General features: G+C 50.3%; 1 protein-coding gene across 1 annotated transcript in view; it reads left to right on the top strand.

Moving 5' to 3' along the window:
- CDH5 (cadherin 5) overlaps positions 1-15,348 on the top strand; it is a 33,261-nt gene extending 17,913 nt beyond the window's left edge. The window contains exons 5-12 of the mRNA XM_041770894.1: positions 849-1,013; positions 1,882-2,069; positions 3,203-3,453; positions 6,661-6,803; positions 8,596-8,720; positions 9,072-9,180; positions 11,216-11,461; positions 13,542-15,348. Of these exons, the coding sequence (XP_041626828.1) occupies positions 849-1,013; positions 1,882-2,069; positions 3,203-3,453; positions 6,661-6,803; positions 8,596-8,720; positions 9,072-9,180; positions 11,216-11,461; positions 13,542-14,035 (1,721 nt within the window). The 3' untranslated portion in view covers positions 14,036-15,348. The remainder of the gene's footprint in view (positions 1-848; positions 1,014-1,881; positions 2,070-3,202; positions 3,454-6,660; positions 6,804-8,595; positions 8,721-9,071; positions 9,181-11,215; positions 11,462-13,541) is intronic.
- The last annotated feature ends 574 nt before the right edge of the window (positions 15,349-15,922 follow it).

Here is a 15,922-nt window from a genome sequence, read left to right as displayed (position 1 = left end):
GTCAGTCTGACAGGTGTCACCTACCACCCAACCACACCATCCTGTGGAAACGGTTCCTTGATGCACGTTAAGACAGGGTGACTGGTGAGGGCAGAAGGAAGCAGACAGCTGCTGAAATAAGGACTCCAGCCCAGGAAACAAAATCAAGACCTGAGCAGTGACACAAGAAGCAGAAGAGAATGCTGGTCAGCAGCTGTGGGTGTAGAGTCACACAGATCGGGCTTCCAAAAGCAGTTCTGCTACACGCTCCCTCTAAAGACCTTAGGCGAGTCAACTAACCCCTGGGAGCCTTAGTTCCCTCATCCTGAAGATTTGAAAATGTGTATTTATTTTGCATGGCAGCTGTGCAGTTTGAATTGAATAACGTATAGAGAATATGTGGCCCATAGCACGTATCCACTCAGTGTAACTTTAAAAACTGTAAGGACTGAGTTTGGGAAGCAGGACAAAAGTGAGGCGGTCAGGCCGGGGGCACACTGTCTTTCAGAAGGATGGCAAGTACACAGCTCAGATACCACCACAACCGATGACGTGCCAAGGCAGGTATCACTACTCCATCATAGCACTCTTTCCACGCTAAGCCTAGCCGTGGCCTCACACTCTTTCTCAACACCATGCTCCAGGCAGCTGGGACCAATATCCGACCACACTGTTTGTGCAGCTTTAGTCTAGCAGAGCAGGGTGTGAAGGCAGGAGGTGGTTGGCCAGCGGTTCCCAACCTTGGCTGCATAGTGGAATCACCTGGGGAGCTTTTAAGTCACGGGGTGCTCTCTGGATAAGGCTTGGGCAGCAGTGTTTTCTTAAAGCCCTCCAAGTAACGTGGCTCCTGCTGGGACACTTTTTTGCAGGCCTCATTTTCACGACAACCAAAAACTTGGACCGAGAGACGCAAGCCAAGTATGAGATCGTGGTGGAAGCACGAGATGCCCAGGGCCTCCGTGGGGAGTCAGGCACAGCCACAGTACTGGTCAACCTGCAGGACATCAATGACAATTTCCCCACCTTCACCCAGAGTGAGCTCTACCCCAGGGCCTTGGGTGGCAGGGGTGGGGGGGTGGTGATAATCCAAACTCAGTGACCTGGGGAATCCTGTGAAGAAGCCCAGAGCCCTCTCTCTCTCCCTTGACCCCAGGGTGGGCCTCAGGCCCAGTAAAGTCATTTTGGTGCGGAAAGAGGCTCCTCCCCATCCCTGTACACGTTCCTAAGGCTGTCCAAATGCCACCTGCCACAGTGACCTCACGGGCTACAGGGAAATCACACTTCCTGCTGTTCCACTATCAGATAGGAACAGTTTCACCCAGTTTCTACGGGCTAGAAAAAATCCAGGCCCTAGCTAGAAAATCCCCATAAGCTGGTGGGCAAGAGTATGGCAAATTTCCATATCCAGAGCCAAGTCTGGGCCCAGAGCCCAACCACACTGATGTCTCCCCTCAAAAAATGTCTGATAAGAGGTTTTCCCCTGCCTGGGTTAGGGCTGGGGAGGAAAGTCAGACGGTTCATCACTTATACCCTCCAATGCTGAGGTGTAACAGAGGCTCAGCCATCCCAAGGATAGCCTGAAGTGGCCTCACTGTACAGGACAGAAGCTCCCTAAGGGTAGGACTTGTCTCTCTTGTCAAATGACAGGTCCCCTAGCAAAGTACCTAGCATACAGTAGGTGCTCAATTACTATCTGTTAAATGGATGGATGGATGGAAGGATAGATAGAGCAGAACCTCTTTGCCTTGGGACCCCGAATTCCAATGGTAGTATTACTATTATCATTATTATTATTTTATTGAGCCCCTTTCCTGTATAAAAATGTTTTGGGATAGTATAAGGGATAACCCCCTTGTCTGTCTCATTAACTCAATGCCCTCGGGGCCACCCTATCTACATCAGCCAAGTACATATTTGCCGTGCCTGAAGACATCCGTGTGGGCAGCTCCTTGGGCTCTCTGTTCGTTGAGGATTCAGATGAGCCCCAGAATCGGATGACCAAGTACAGCATCGTGCAGGGTGAATACAGGGACACCTTCACCATCGAGACGGACCCCAACCACAATGAGGGCATCATCAAGCCCATGAAGGTTTGTAGACAAGCAGCAATGACATCAGATGTAAAGTTTGGGGCTCCCCGCATCACCAGGACTCACCCAGGGGCTGCTCCAAGGTCAGAGGCCATCAAAGGTACACGTTATGGGTCAGCTCAGAGCTGGCCATGTGCTTTAGGAGCTTGTGACCGTGGAGTTGGGAAGGGGAGCCAGGAGAGAAGGATCAGTGCCTGAGACTGGTTACCCCAGAAGCAAACCTTAAGGCAAGGAGCTGGGTGTCAATAATTTACTTAGGAAGTGATCCCAGATGCCCCAGGAGCAGTACTACCACAGGAAACCTTAACATCAGATTATCGCTTCGGGCAAGTGGGCACAGTCCACTGGGGGCATCTGGAGAATGGGGTGGGATAGTCCTCTGGGTTGCAGGAGCTGAGGGAGAGCAAGCTGTGGGGTTGATTGAGGGCTCCAGGAGGCGTTCACTCTTGTACTTTCTGGCCCGCCCTGGACACCTGCCAAACCAGAGCCCTGGAAGTGTTATAGGCACCTGCAGCACAGAGCCATAGCTAGGGAGGGAACAGTGCATGCTGGGGGATGTGGGTGGCCACTGGCAGTGCCTACTGTGGACAGACAGAGCAATCAGACCAACTGAATCTGGAAGAGGAAGGAAGGGACACCAAATACCTCTAGAATGGCCATGCTGAGGACTGGGGTACCTGGGCCAGGATGACCCATATCAAATGGGACATTCTAGAACCCCTGTGCCTGAGCCAGGTCAATCCTCCAGCAGAACTTTCCTGCTGCTGTCCCTGATCCAGCCCTACACTGGGGACTGGAAACAGCCAGGGGAGTCACGTGGCCTCCACAGCATCGAAGCGAGTGGCGAGTGGGGAAGACTCACTGCGTGTCCTCAATACTTGGAACAGGGCCAGTCACAGAGTTAGGGTCAGAGGGGTCGCCATGAGGCTGCTGAGATGCAGTAGGGGAGCAGCCAAAGACAGCCAGCCTGCCCCAGCCCCTCTCCTGATGACCTGGAAACATCACTTCTTCGGGCCACAGGCCCCCATCCATAAAATGGGTGTCATCCAGGGCAAACGTGTAGGGTAGCTGTGAAGATCACACCTCACATGCGTGGCTCAGAGCAGGTGCTCCCGTGCTTTCCCCTTCCACAGCCCCTGGACTATGAATACATTAAGCAGTACGTCTTCACCATCGAGGCCACAGACCCCACCATCAACCTCCACTACCTGAGCAGTGTCTCCATCCAAAAAACAGCCCGCGTCATCATCAACGTCACAGATGTGGACGAGCCCCCCAACTTCCACCAGCCCTTCTACCACTTCCAGCTGCGGGAGAACCAGAAGAAACCTCTGATTGGCTCGGTGCTGGCCACAGACCCCGATGCAGCTCGGCGGAGCATTGGGTAAGAGGTGGAGGGTGGAAGGGTGGTGCTGATCATGAGGATCCTCGCACTGAGGTTCTTAAGGTCCTGACTCCAGGACTCAACTGGGGAAAGTGGCTTCTCCTGGCACATACACGGGACATGGCTGAGGCAGGACTAGAAGCCTGAGCTCTTCCACCGACCCGAGCAGCCACGTGGGATCCTGTCTTGCCCAGGCACCCCTAGCCCGCACAGTCCTGGCCATCAGAGCTGGCCAGGGGCTGCTCTACCTTGGAGTGGCTATTCTTTGGACCTGGCTCCCACAGGTCCATCTCGAGAGATCTGATGGTCAAGAGGGTAACCAACTAGAGGACAGACGTGAAACCATTTTACAAAACATGTTTTACTAAATTTGCCTTCCCAAGACCACAAAAGGAAAAAAGTAGTCAGTTCACACAGTGAAACGACACAAAGGTCTACAAAGAAAACATCAGTAACCCCTACTCTCGGGTAACTGACGTTCACGGTTTGAGGTGGTTGTTTCATGACCACAGAAACATCTGTATACATTTATGGTGGGTTTGTTGTCTGTCTGTCTCTCTGTTTGGGGGTTTTGATTACTTTCACAATTTTTTGGATCACACCATGCCCACTTCATCACCAGCTAGACTATCTCCACTAGACTCTGAGCCTCTGGGACCAAAACTATAGTTCTAACTCATACATTCTAGAGCCATAAAATATTTGACTTCAATCCAATCTCATTTTATTCCAGAGGGGTAGCTGATTGTGTTAGCACCACTTATTAAATAAGTCAACATTTTCCCACCTTTGTTTTATAGATAATAAAATAGATTCAAGTAATTATAATTAATATAATATAATATAATAAATATAATACAAATAACCAGAATCGAATTCTGAATCCTCTATTCTGTCTACTATTCTGTGGCAAAGCCATTCAGTTTTACTGCAGCAGCTTTATATTAAAACTTAGTAGATATAAGCCAAGTTCCTACCTTACTTTTTCACTTTCTGTAGCTTTTATGTGTTTTTAATATTCACTCTCTCATACAAACTATAAAATTCTTTTATCTGTTTTTTTTAATTTCACAATTTTTTGGATCACACCATGTCTGCTTCATCACCCACCTCTATCCAAAATGAGATTGTATAGAAGCCATTAGAATTCTAATGAAAATCATATCAATTTGGAGAGAATTAATATTACTATGATAACAGGTCTTCTTATTAAGGTCAAAAAAACATGCCCCCAAAAATGGAAATTGGGGCCACATCACACAAGTTTTGGGACTACTACAGTTTTTGTGGCCATTCTATTCTAAATAATCTGTAATGACCATTTTTTTATTTCTTTATTGATCCAAGAATTTACTTCAAGACATTGATTTGACTTTTTTTCTTTTCATTTACCACCAGTTAGGTATTTTTTGTTTTTGCTTTAACTTGTTCTGTGATATAACACAACTGTATTTGTGTTCATTTTTTCTAGAATACCTAAGATTTTGCTTTATATATTTTAATATCTCTATTTACAAAGGTTCATAACTATTTTACTTTCATGATGACTCGTTACTTTTATCCCTATGAAATTACCCAATTTGTTCTGCTAAATACTTTGCCCTCACATTGCCTAATGTTAAGTTTGCTGGTCCTCTTTTCATATTATTTGTCTTTGCCTGATAGGAGTTTTCCAACTTGTACTTTCAACTCTTTGAACTTCTGCTTTTTACTTGGCATTAAGTCGTCTCTCGAAAATAGAGTGTAATTGGTTTTGCTTTTTAATCTACACTGAGATGCTTTGGGTTTAACCTATTTACATTTGTCATCATAAGTGATATGTTTGAGCTTACTTTTTTATCTTGTACATTTCTCATTTCTCAAACTTAATGGGTTTTTTTTCCATCATATTTGCTATAGAGTCTTTTCTTTTCTTTTCTCCTGGATATTTGGATGGAATACATCCATTTTTACTTCTACCGGTGAAACTCTCTTCTATCTATAAAATTAAAAATGTTTTCCTGGACATTTTCTACTTTAAAATATCACACACACACACAAAAAAAAAAAAAAAAGAAAGAAAAAAAAGAAAAGAAAATATCACACACACACACACACACACACACACACACACGATTGCTTTCCTATGCATGATAAAGAAATCAAATGTTTCATTTTAATTCCTGTCAAAGCAGGCTTTTTCTTTATATTGTGACATTTCTGAGTCATGAAGTTAAGTTTTCATAAAATATTTTTGGGACCCATCTCTATGGGTGATATATTTCCTGAGTTCTTGTATAAATATACAAACACAAATATAAAATATATTTATACAAATATAAATATACAAAATATACAAACACCTTAGTTCCTCTGCCTTCTTATGCTAGTAACACCACATGTGCTCCCATAATCTCAGAGTATCCTCAGACTATAGACACCTACTTTCAAAATTTTCTAGCATTTAATTTTGTGGGGACATTTGGGGTGAGTCTGATTTTCTTCACAAGAACATATTTTTCTGTCTGGATTCTGTTCAGTTGCCTCACATAGCCTTGAAATTCAAGTGTCATGAGGATATATGTAAACATTTATCTTTTTTTAAAATTATGCCTGATATTAATGACCTCTTTTAATCTGTAGACTAGAGGCTTTCTTAAGATCAGGAAAGTTTTCCTTTAGTATATCTTTTGTTATTTCTTCTCTTCTATTGGTTCTGGAATTTTCTTCAATAGTAATAAATATATATATTATATATTACATATCATATATTTCATATATATTCATCTCTCATTTCTTCATACCTTTTTCTTGATTTCTGGAACATTTCAAATTTTTACTTCGTAAATTTCATTTCTTTTCAATCATTTCCTATCTATTCCAGCTACTTTTTTATTTCTTCCTGGCTGTTCCCCATATATCTCTTCATTAATCACAAAAACCAACCCCAGCTCTGTTGTACTAGATTATAGTGCCACCTGCCTTAGCTCTCAAAGTGTTCCTGAGGGAGTCTCAAGGTACCGTCTTCAGCCCAGCCAGGGCAGCACTGCTAACATTGAAGGGATTGTCCCACCACTCTGAATCCCTCCAGGTGCTAGAACATGATAGCAGAGAGAGGAGGACGGAGGGGCTGCAAGCCATAGATTCTGAAGGGCATCATTAGTCACACTGAGGAGTCTGCACTCAGGAAAGAATAATGAAAGGCCATGAATTTCTCTCCCCTGGCAGATATTCCATCCGCAAGACCAGTGACAAGGGCCAGTTCTTCCGAATAACCAAGCAAGGGAACATCTACAATGAGAAAGAACTGGACAGAGAAATCTACCCTTGGTATAACCTAACAGTGGAGGCTAAAGAACTGGATTCTAGTGGTGAGTGGCCCCACATGCCAGGGGACCTGGGCTTTTCTCCTTTCCCTCATTCGTTCAAAATAGGCATAATCTGTCATCTCTATCTTAGAGGTATTTAAACTCCTGCTGAAGTACCACTTGGCTAGAATACTATAGAGCCTCCATCCCCAAGGGTGTGGATGGACCAGCAGCATCCATATCACTTGAGACCTTGTTGGGAGGGTAGACTCCTGGGATACCCCCAGACCAAATCAGAACCTCATGCACATTATACTTTAAGAACCACTGTCATAATACAGCCTGCTAGATGTCCCTGTGGTGAGAATCATCTAAGGTACCTTTTAAACATAGAGCTTCCCTGGAGGTTCTGGTCCAGTGATTCAGAAAGGAGGCCAAGAAATGTACATCAAAAAAGTACCACACGATTCTTACGATCATGGATGTTTAGAAGACTGTGGGGAAGGGAGGGAGAGGATTTGTATGTCAATCAAGCTGAAGCAGCTTTCAACTTCAAAATGATTAGGTTCTCCAACCTAGTCTAACTTTTGCCAGAGGGAAAGTCAAGTATTGGAGTTTCTGTACCCTTACAAAACAACATGAGAAAAATCGCAGTTGCCCTCCCAGAGATGGATTAATATTCCCGCCTTACCTTGGAGAGCACCAGGGCCCAGAGGGGCAGGTGACTTGACTAAGGCTGGAATGGTGCTACCCTAGAGGGCCCCTTCTTCCTGCTGCATCTCCCAGACTTGGTCATTGCCCCACATGGCAGCTAAGCCCCAATTTCAATCGGCTCCCACATGTTCTCCAGATCAGTCTTTGCCCCTTTCTTCCCCCATCTAACCTCATTCACACAATTTTTAAAACTTAAAATAGTTGTGCATTTTTAAATATGAGAGAAAATATAGAAAAAGAGAAGAAAATCATCCCCCCATAATCCCACCACACAGAGATAATTACTGTTAGCACTTTAGTATACTTTCTCTGGTCTCTTTTTTTAATATGTATTTTTATATAGTGAGATCACAATATTTATATAAAAATCATATCCTGCATTTTATATAGTGAGATCACAATATTTATATAAAAATCATATCCTGCATTTTTACTTAACCTTATTCCAGAACCATTGTCTCATGGTACAAAAACCTTTTTTGGGGGTGCCTGGGTGGCTCAGTGATTGAGCATCTGCCTTCAGCTCAGGTCATGATCCTGGGGTCCTGGGATTGAGTCCTGCATCAGGCTCCCCGGGGTGGGGGGCGGGGGGGCTGCTTCTCCTCTGCCTGTGTCTCTGGCTCTCTCTGTGTCTCTCATGAATAAATAATTTTTTAAATATTTTTAATTACATCTTTTAAATGTACTTTACATATACATTGTAAACAGCCACACATTCCATTCTTTTAAAGTGGTTTAATTTGTTAACCCCATCTCACTTAGTTTGTTTACCTTTTAGTTAATTTGTAATTAATTAATTTTATTTACTTAAACAGATTACATTTACTTAAATTAATTACTTAAACTATTGGATCGATTTGATAATTTAATTAAAACCTTCTTTAATTTGCTCACATCATTTCACTTTTTGATTCCCACAGCAACTGTTGAGTAAACATCCCTGTGCATAAAGCTTGATGCCCCCCTCCCTTCCTCTTCCACCCTTTTCATCCAGAATGCCATCTCTGGCCTCTCTTCCAGAGATCCCTAGCCACCACCACCACCACCCCCGTCCTGCAAAAAGGGTACCCCTCTAGGATTCCCCATCCACATATCTTCTACCCGTGGGGCTGGAATCACAAGCCCTTCCCCACCCCCGCAGGGTACCCCACAGGCAAAGAATCCATTGTGCAAGTCTACATCGAAATTATGGACGAGAACGACAACCCTCCAGAGTTCGCCCAGCCCTATGAACCCAGAGTGTGTGAGAACGCTGCCCAGGGCAAGGTGAGTCTGGCTCAGGTGGGAGGGTGGAGCACGCCCCCTGAGGACAGGCTTAGAGGCAGCACCTCCCACCCACAGTCAGCTGGCATTTCACTGAGCTTAACGTAACTGCCCAACAGCCTTCAGGAAAGGTGCTATTATCCTCACTTTACAGATAGAGAAACTGAGGCTCAGAGGGAACGTATGGAGAGTAGACCAGTGAGGAGGGTAGTCCAAAGAGCAGCTTCACAGAGATCATTTAAGTTAGTGTTGCAGGTGAGATGCAGCCGTGGTCAGGTCTGAACCCAGAGTCACCACCACGAAACCCCCAGCCACCCCAATGCCATCCCTGATTCTCCATTTTCCATACACCAGCTGGTCGTGCAAATCTCAGCAATAGACAAGGACGTAACACCACGAGATGTGAAGTTCAGATTCTCCCTGGGCACTGAGGACAGCAACTTCACCCTCACAGATAATCACGGTATGCATCATAGTAGTCAGCCTGGCTACTGTCAGGGGCGGGGGCAGGGTTATTTGAGTCTTGAAGCCCCAGCGTCAAAGACCAAGCCAACAAACTGAGGGCCGATCCTGACTAGGGTCTTCAACTTATGGGATATTTTGTACAACTCCTTCCCAGTCTGTACCATGGTCAGAGCTACCCTGGCCAAATTGCCAAGTCCATACTCCCCAGAAGATGCTCAGGTCAACAAGGAATATAGAATAGGTACAGGGTGCAGACAGTTGCTCAATCACTAATGAGCCAAGGGATTCCTTCCCACACTGGATCTCTAATGCTCAACACAAGTGCAAATCCTCTATGAATTTTGAGGTCACTACCAAAGAGTCTAAATTGGAAATGTGAAATCCAAAATGCCAAGAATACAGTGAACTTTGTCTTAATTCAGCTATGAGGACTACTTACCACCAGGTGGCCCCAGGACAGCATCTGGTGCACTCCTCACTGCCCAGAGTCTGTGATGTCAGTAGTACTGGCCGATGAGAGCTTCTGATGAGCATGTGCTTACAAGAGTGGGGATGACGCTGAGTTGATTGAACTCTAGCCAAAAGCAGACAGGCTTCCACAGCTTCAGCAGATTCCTGAGAAAATCCCTCTTGGGTCTGAACAGAGCAATCCTTCACCCAGTGCGGGGTGGAATTCCTGACTATCTCTGATCGGCAAAACTGTGGTGGATGAGGATCCCTGTTCAGATTAGCCACTGCCACCTGTGAGGAAGGTCAGGGGCCCTGAGAGTGTGAGGCGGACCCAGGGGATCAGCCACATACCCATCTTTAAGGAGCCTCCTGTGGGACCGGAGAGCTGGCCATGATGTGCTGGCAGTCAATGACAGACCATTCAAATGCTCAGCTGTCGGTAGTAGTAAATAATGTGGCAAACATATCCATCACGCCACCCCCCCCCCATGTTCACCTCCATCCCACCTCAGAGGCTGTCTGCATTGGGATAGAAAGTTTAAGTGCCACCCCAAAGGCACCCCATGTACAACCAGGAGGCAAGCCTGTTGGTGCCAGATTCACTTACAGCATGAATGTCCTGTTAGGATAGTGAGTATAGTGAGAAAACTCTAATTTCTCTCATAAAGGATCAGTGGCCATATAGCTATTATTTTCAACTATAATAGACATGGTTACTTAATAAAATGTAATTAGCTTTCATCTGAAATGTAAAAGATGGCCTTCTTTGCTTTTGGCCAGCTTCCTGAGTGAGCTAATCCCGTGGGACTAAATAAATCCTGGAGCAGTGAATCCCTAAACCCTCTGACCACCGGCATTGTAACTTCCCAGGAGCCCACAAAAGGCAAACTATCTGGCCTCTGCCCAGAGCCACTGAATCTGAAATGTGGGAAGGGGAGGTGGGGGCAGAGGGGAGGGATATGGAGAAGGAAGAGCAGGGCTCTGATAATCAGCACGTTTAAAAAGCTCTCTGGGGGAGCCTTCGGTCTATGGAACTATTGATTGGAGCTGGGAGGGGGATCCAATATTTGGGTCAAAGCACATTCCCAGTTGCAGTCTGCCCAGGAAATCCTCAGTTACCTATGTCATCACACCCTCGGTGCCCCAGGGAACATGTGCATTGTTTTCACTTTCTAATGGATTTTCAGGAATAGGATAAACAGCCTTTGAAGTTAGCCCAGTGCTAAAAGACTTTTAAACACTTTTTTTCTTTCCCATCACCAAAGCTTGAAATAATGCACTGAGCCCAAAGAGCACCACCTGTTATTGGAGTGGGGTTAGGGAAGAGTTGGGGGTCAGATATATCAGTTGCTCACAGAAACAGAAAGCAAGGATTTTATATGTTGGCCATGCCACTGTCAGAGGCCAGGTCCAAGCAGCTACCCCAAGTGTCCCCTCTCTGGAGGAACAGACCCGCACTCAAACGATTGAAACGTGAGGCAGGGGATGCAGCCCAGGCTGCACGGGGGCTGGCACAGTCGCGGAGGCTTTCATGGAGGAGGCAGGCCGAGCGGAACCTGACTCTGCAGCCCTGGTGTTTCCAGATAACACAGCCAACATCACCGTCAAGTACGGGCAGTTCGACCGGGAGCGTGCCAAGGTCCACCACCTGCCTGTGCTCATCTCAGACAATGGGAGGCCAAGCCTCACAGGCACCAGCACGCTGGTCGTGACCATTTGCAAGTGCAACGAGCACGGCGAGTTCACCTACTGCGAGGAGACGGCAGCGCAGGCAGGTGTCAGCATCCAGGCGCTGGTGGCCATCTTCCTCTGCATCCTCACCATCACAGGTCAGGGGCCAGGAGGGCGGCGAGGGACACTGCGGGGAGGGGTGGCTTCACAGAAGGAGGACGAGACCAGGGCCCCAAGGGCAACCCTGCCTCCAGGTTCCACACCAGGACACAGGGATAGCTCTACCTCCCTGAACGCCTAAGGGTCGGGGGTAGACATGGGGGGAAAGGGAGGATTCAAGGCCTTTCTCTACTTTAAAATACTTTACACTCATTCATTCAATTTATACATTTTGAGCACCTACTGTTCTAGGCATTTATTGACATGAAACCTATTTTTTTTAATGCCTCTTTGGGAAGGAAAAAAGAAATTGTTTAAATTCTAGCTTAGATCACCTCCAGTGGCTTTCTTTCCTTTACGAGAATTCCTACAGCTTTGATCTTTCTTTCTTTTTCTTTCTTTTCTTTCTTCTCTTTCTTCTCTTTCCTTTTCTTTTCTTTCTTCCTTTCCTTTCCTTCCTTTCCTTTCCTTCCCTTCCTTCCTTCCTTCCTTCCTTTTTTTTCTTTCTTTCTAGGAGCATTTTAGTTGTAGATTACCCAGGAAGCACATCCTGGGACAGGGATTGGGGTACAAGTGCCTTAATCCAGAAGTGATCCCAGGAAGCCCTAGAAAGAAGAGTGGAGGTGGAACAGGGAAGAGAGGCAGCAGATGAAGGGAAAGTTGTCAAGACAAGTCATTAGCAGTGTGGGTCCCTGGGGCTTCCTGCCATGGCACCTGGGGCAGCAGTGAGACACTCACAGCAGGGGTTTATCCAGCAGCTCCCCTCAGCTGATGGCTGGGGGCTCCCAGGGGAATAAACGCTCCTGCGCTTCACCAGCCCTCAGACCCCGCAGGGCCGGGCCTCTGCGGAGGAAGGTTAGAGACGCCCGGTGCACTGAGATGAGGGCCCTGGGGCTGCTGGGGGGCATCGCATTGTCTGCGCAGGGCTTCTCCTGCCAGCGGCTCCCCTTAGAGACCCCCTGGGCGTGCCACCCTCCTGGCGCTTCTCGGGAAGAGTCCAGACTCAGATCTGCTTTTGGTAGTAACGAATACTGGCGATGATCATGACCTCGCCGCCACACACAGGGTGGCCCTCAACCTCATTACTACCTTACCGAGACCAAACAAAGCAGAGAAGTGATGGTGGGCCTGACCCTGGAGGGACGGGGCGGCGGCTGGCTGGGCTCTGACCCTGACGGGTACAGCAAGTGACTCTGAGGGGTGCAGGGGTGCAGCTGGGTTCTGACCCCGAGGGGTGCAGGGGTGCGGTAGGTGACCCCGAGGGTGGCAGCGGGCAGCTAGGCTGTGACCCCGAGGGGTGCAGGGGTGCAGCAGGTGACCCCGAGGGGGGCAGGGGTGCAGCAGGTGACCCCGAGGGGGGCAGGGGGGCAGCAGGTGACCCCGAGGGGTGCAGGGGTGCAGCAGGTGACCCCGAGGGGGGCAGGGGCTGGCTGGGCCGTGACCCCGAGGGGTGCAGGGGTGCAGCCGGGCTCCGACCCCGAGGGGGGCAGGGGCTGGCTGGGCCGTGACCCCGAGCGGTGCAGGGGTGCAGCAGGTGACCCCGAGGGGGGCAGGGGGGCAGCAGGTGACCCCGAGGGGGGCAGGGAGCAGCTGGGCTATGACCCCGAGGGGTGCAGGGGTGCAGCTGGGCTCCGACCCCGAGGGGGGCAGGGGCTGGCTGGGCCGTGACCCCGAGGGGTGCAGGGGTGCAGCCGGGCTCCGACCCCGAGGGGGGCAGGGGCTGGCTGGGCCGTGACCCCGAGCGGTGCAGGGGTGCAGCAGGTGACCCCGAGGGGGGCAGGGGGGCAGCAGGTGACCCCGAGGGGGGCAGGGAGCAGCTGGGCTATGACCCCGAGGGGTGCAGGGGTGCAGCTGGGCTCCGACCCCGAGGGGGGCAGGGGCTGGCTGGGCCGTGACCCCGAGGGGTGCAGGGGTGCAGCCGGGCTCCGACCCCGAGGGGGGCAGGGGCTGGCTGGGCCGTGACCCCGAGCGGTGCAGGGGTGCAGCCGGGGCGTTTCGGGGGTGGGGGAGGGGCGGGGTGGGGTGGGGGTGCGGGGCGTCGGAGGCTGGCGGCGGGCTGACCAGCTCTGCCGGCTGCAGTGATCACCCTGCTCATCTTCCTGCGGCGGCGGCTGCGGAAGCAGGCCCGCGCCCACGGCAAGAGCGTGCCCGAGATCCACGAGCAGCTGGTCACCTACGACGAGGAGGGCGGCGGCGAGATGGACACCACCAGCTACGACGTGTCGGTGCTGCACTCGGCGCGGCGCGGCGCCCCGCCCCCGCGGCCGGCCCTGTACGCGCAGGTGCAGAAGCCGCGCCCGGCGCCCGCGGTGCATGCCGGGCCGGGGGAGATGGCCGCCATGATCGAGGCCAAGAAGGACGAGGCGGACCGCGACGGCGGCGGCCCGCCCTACGACACGCTGCACATCTACGGCTACGAGGGCGCCGAGTCGGTGGCCGAGTCGCTCAGCTCGCTGGGCTCCGGGGCCTCGGACGCGGACATCGACTACGACTTCCTCAGCGACTGGGGCCCGCGCTTCAGGATGCTGGCCGAGCTGTACCGCGCGGAGCCCCCGGAGGAGCCGCCGTACTAGGGCGGCCCGAGCCCGCGCCCGAGCCCGAGCCCGGAGCCCCGAGCGCCCCCGAGCTCCGGCGGGCACTTCCGTGACGCCCCTCCCGCCGCCGCGATGCCCGAGGGGCCGGCCCGGACGCCCCAGCCGGGCCCCCAGGCCCGCCCCACGCTCCTGCCTGGAGCAGCCGGCGACAGGGCGGGGGGGGGCGGCCCGGGGGACCGGCCGCAGCGTCAGCCTGGCCTGCCTCGGCCCCCCCACGCTCCCCCAAGCCCTCCGCCACGCCCAGCCTCCCCCCAGGGGCGGCCCCTCGACGGACGCCCCAGGGGACCTCCCGGCCGGCCACGCCCGTTTCTGCCGCCTTAAGCCCTGAAAATGCAAAGTCGGGAAAAACGGCCTGTCCAACTGTGAAGCCACTGTGAAGCCATCCTGGGGGGACAGTGGAGACCAAGTGTGACATGCTGCGGTGAGGCCCTCCACACCTGCACTGCGCAGACGGCCCGGGGTGGCGTGACGACCGTCCGACACCCCTCGGCAGCGCTGCAGTGTCGCCTGCGGACTGGGGCAGATGTCACGTCCCCGATGTGCCTCGCCCAGTCACTCATTCATGCTCCCCTTTTCTCTTTTTCCATCTATTCCTCATCTCTTGGCTCGAAGGCCCGCGCGTAGTGACCCTCGGCAAGTCTGGCCAAAGTCCAAACCCAAACCTGACCGCGCAAGAACCGTGCTGTTTGCCTTTACACACCTCATGGCTGCCGCATCTCAGGAAACACCCCCCTCCCCGCCGCAGGGCCCCATCCCTCAGGCGCACCCTGCAGAAGGCAAGGCACCTGCCTTGCCCGCACCCTGTGGTCATCCGTGCGTCTCCCACTTTCAGCCAAACATGGGACATTCCACTACGAACCTGTCCTGGAGAAATGGCATCACTTGACAGGAGAGGGCAGGAAAGGACGGAAACTCTCCAGCTCACTCACCCTCGGTTGTGGACTAAGGTTCCCCTCTGGACAAGGGCCCTCACACTTCAGGAGATTGTAGATAACACTGACTTTTTTTTAACTGATACCTAGTTTTTGTAATTTTTTTTTTTTTTTTTACTAATAATACTGACACATTTCTAGCTCTCACAAACATAGAATAAGGGTTTTTGCATAATAAGTGGGCTGCTATTTAGGTTAACAATTTTAATTCAGGTTTTTTAGTTGGATGAACAAATTCCTGTAACCTTCTTTTTCCTATCATCGTAGTAATTACTCTAGTGATAATGACTGTATATAGGCCACACTGGTGCACGGGACGTACTGTATTTTTTTATAACTAAATAAAGAAAAGTCTTGAAATTCTTTTTATTCCTAGAGCTTAGAAAGCTCATGAAACACATACATATACATCGCCACCACCACATCATCATCAAAGGAACCCTTGGGCGTGAGCGGACATTTGCAATTAGGATTTCAGACACTCTCTCTGCATTACAGCGGTGAATAACAATGGGACACCTAGACCCGCCGCCTCTCCTCACTTCAGGGCCTTCACTTGCCTCGGTACAGGCTTCCCAGTCCCACCTCCACCCTACACAACAGGCGGGGCCTCTGGAAGCTGGAGCTGCCACACCATTTGCATTTGGAAAATGAATCAGGGCAGGTGAGATTCATCAGCAGTGAGGGAGGAAATCAGCCTCTAATCGGCTGCTTGACAGGAGTGAGCAACTGGCACTGTATTGGGGGCGTGCACCCAACACTGGAGGCCTACTTGGAAAACCTCACAAAATGAGAAGAGGAAACCTCCTTGTCAGACTCAGGTCTTGAATTGGGGAGGTAAGGGTTGAAGTTCACTTCAGCAAGGCCCCTGCTCCTTGACCCCTACCAGCAGGGTTTCATGGGGACTGTGACCTACAGGGATATTTTCTAAGGC

The sequence above is a fragment of the Vulpes lagopus genome, chromosome 10, assembly GCF_018345385.1.
Source record: "Vulpes lagopus strain Blue_001 chromosome 10, ASM1834538v1, whole genome shotgun sequence".
NCBI classification, from domain to species: Eukaryota; Metazoa; Chordata; class Mammalia; order Carnivora; family Canidae; genus Vulpes; species Vulpes lagopus.
The sequence above is the reverse complement of the archived record's forward strand: the minus strand, read 5'-3'. Positions and strand labels throughout refer to the sequence as shown.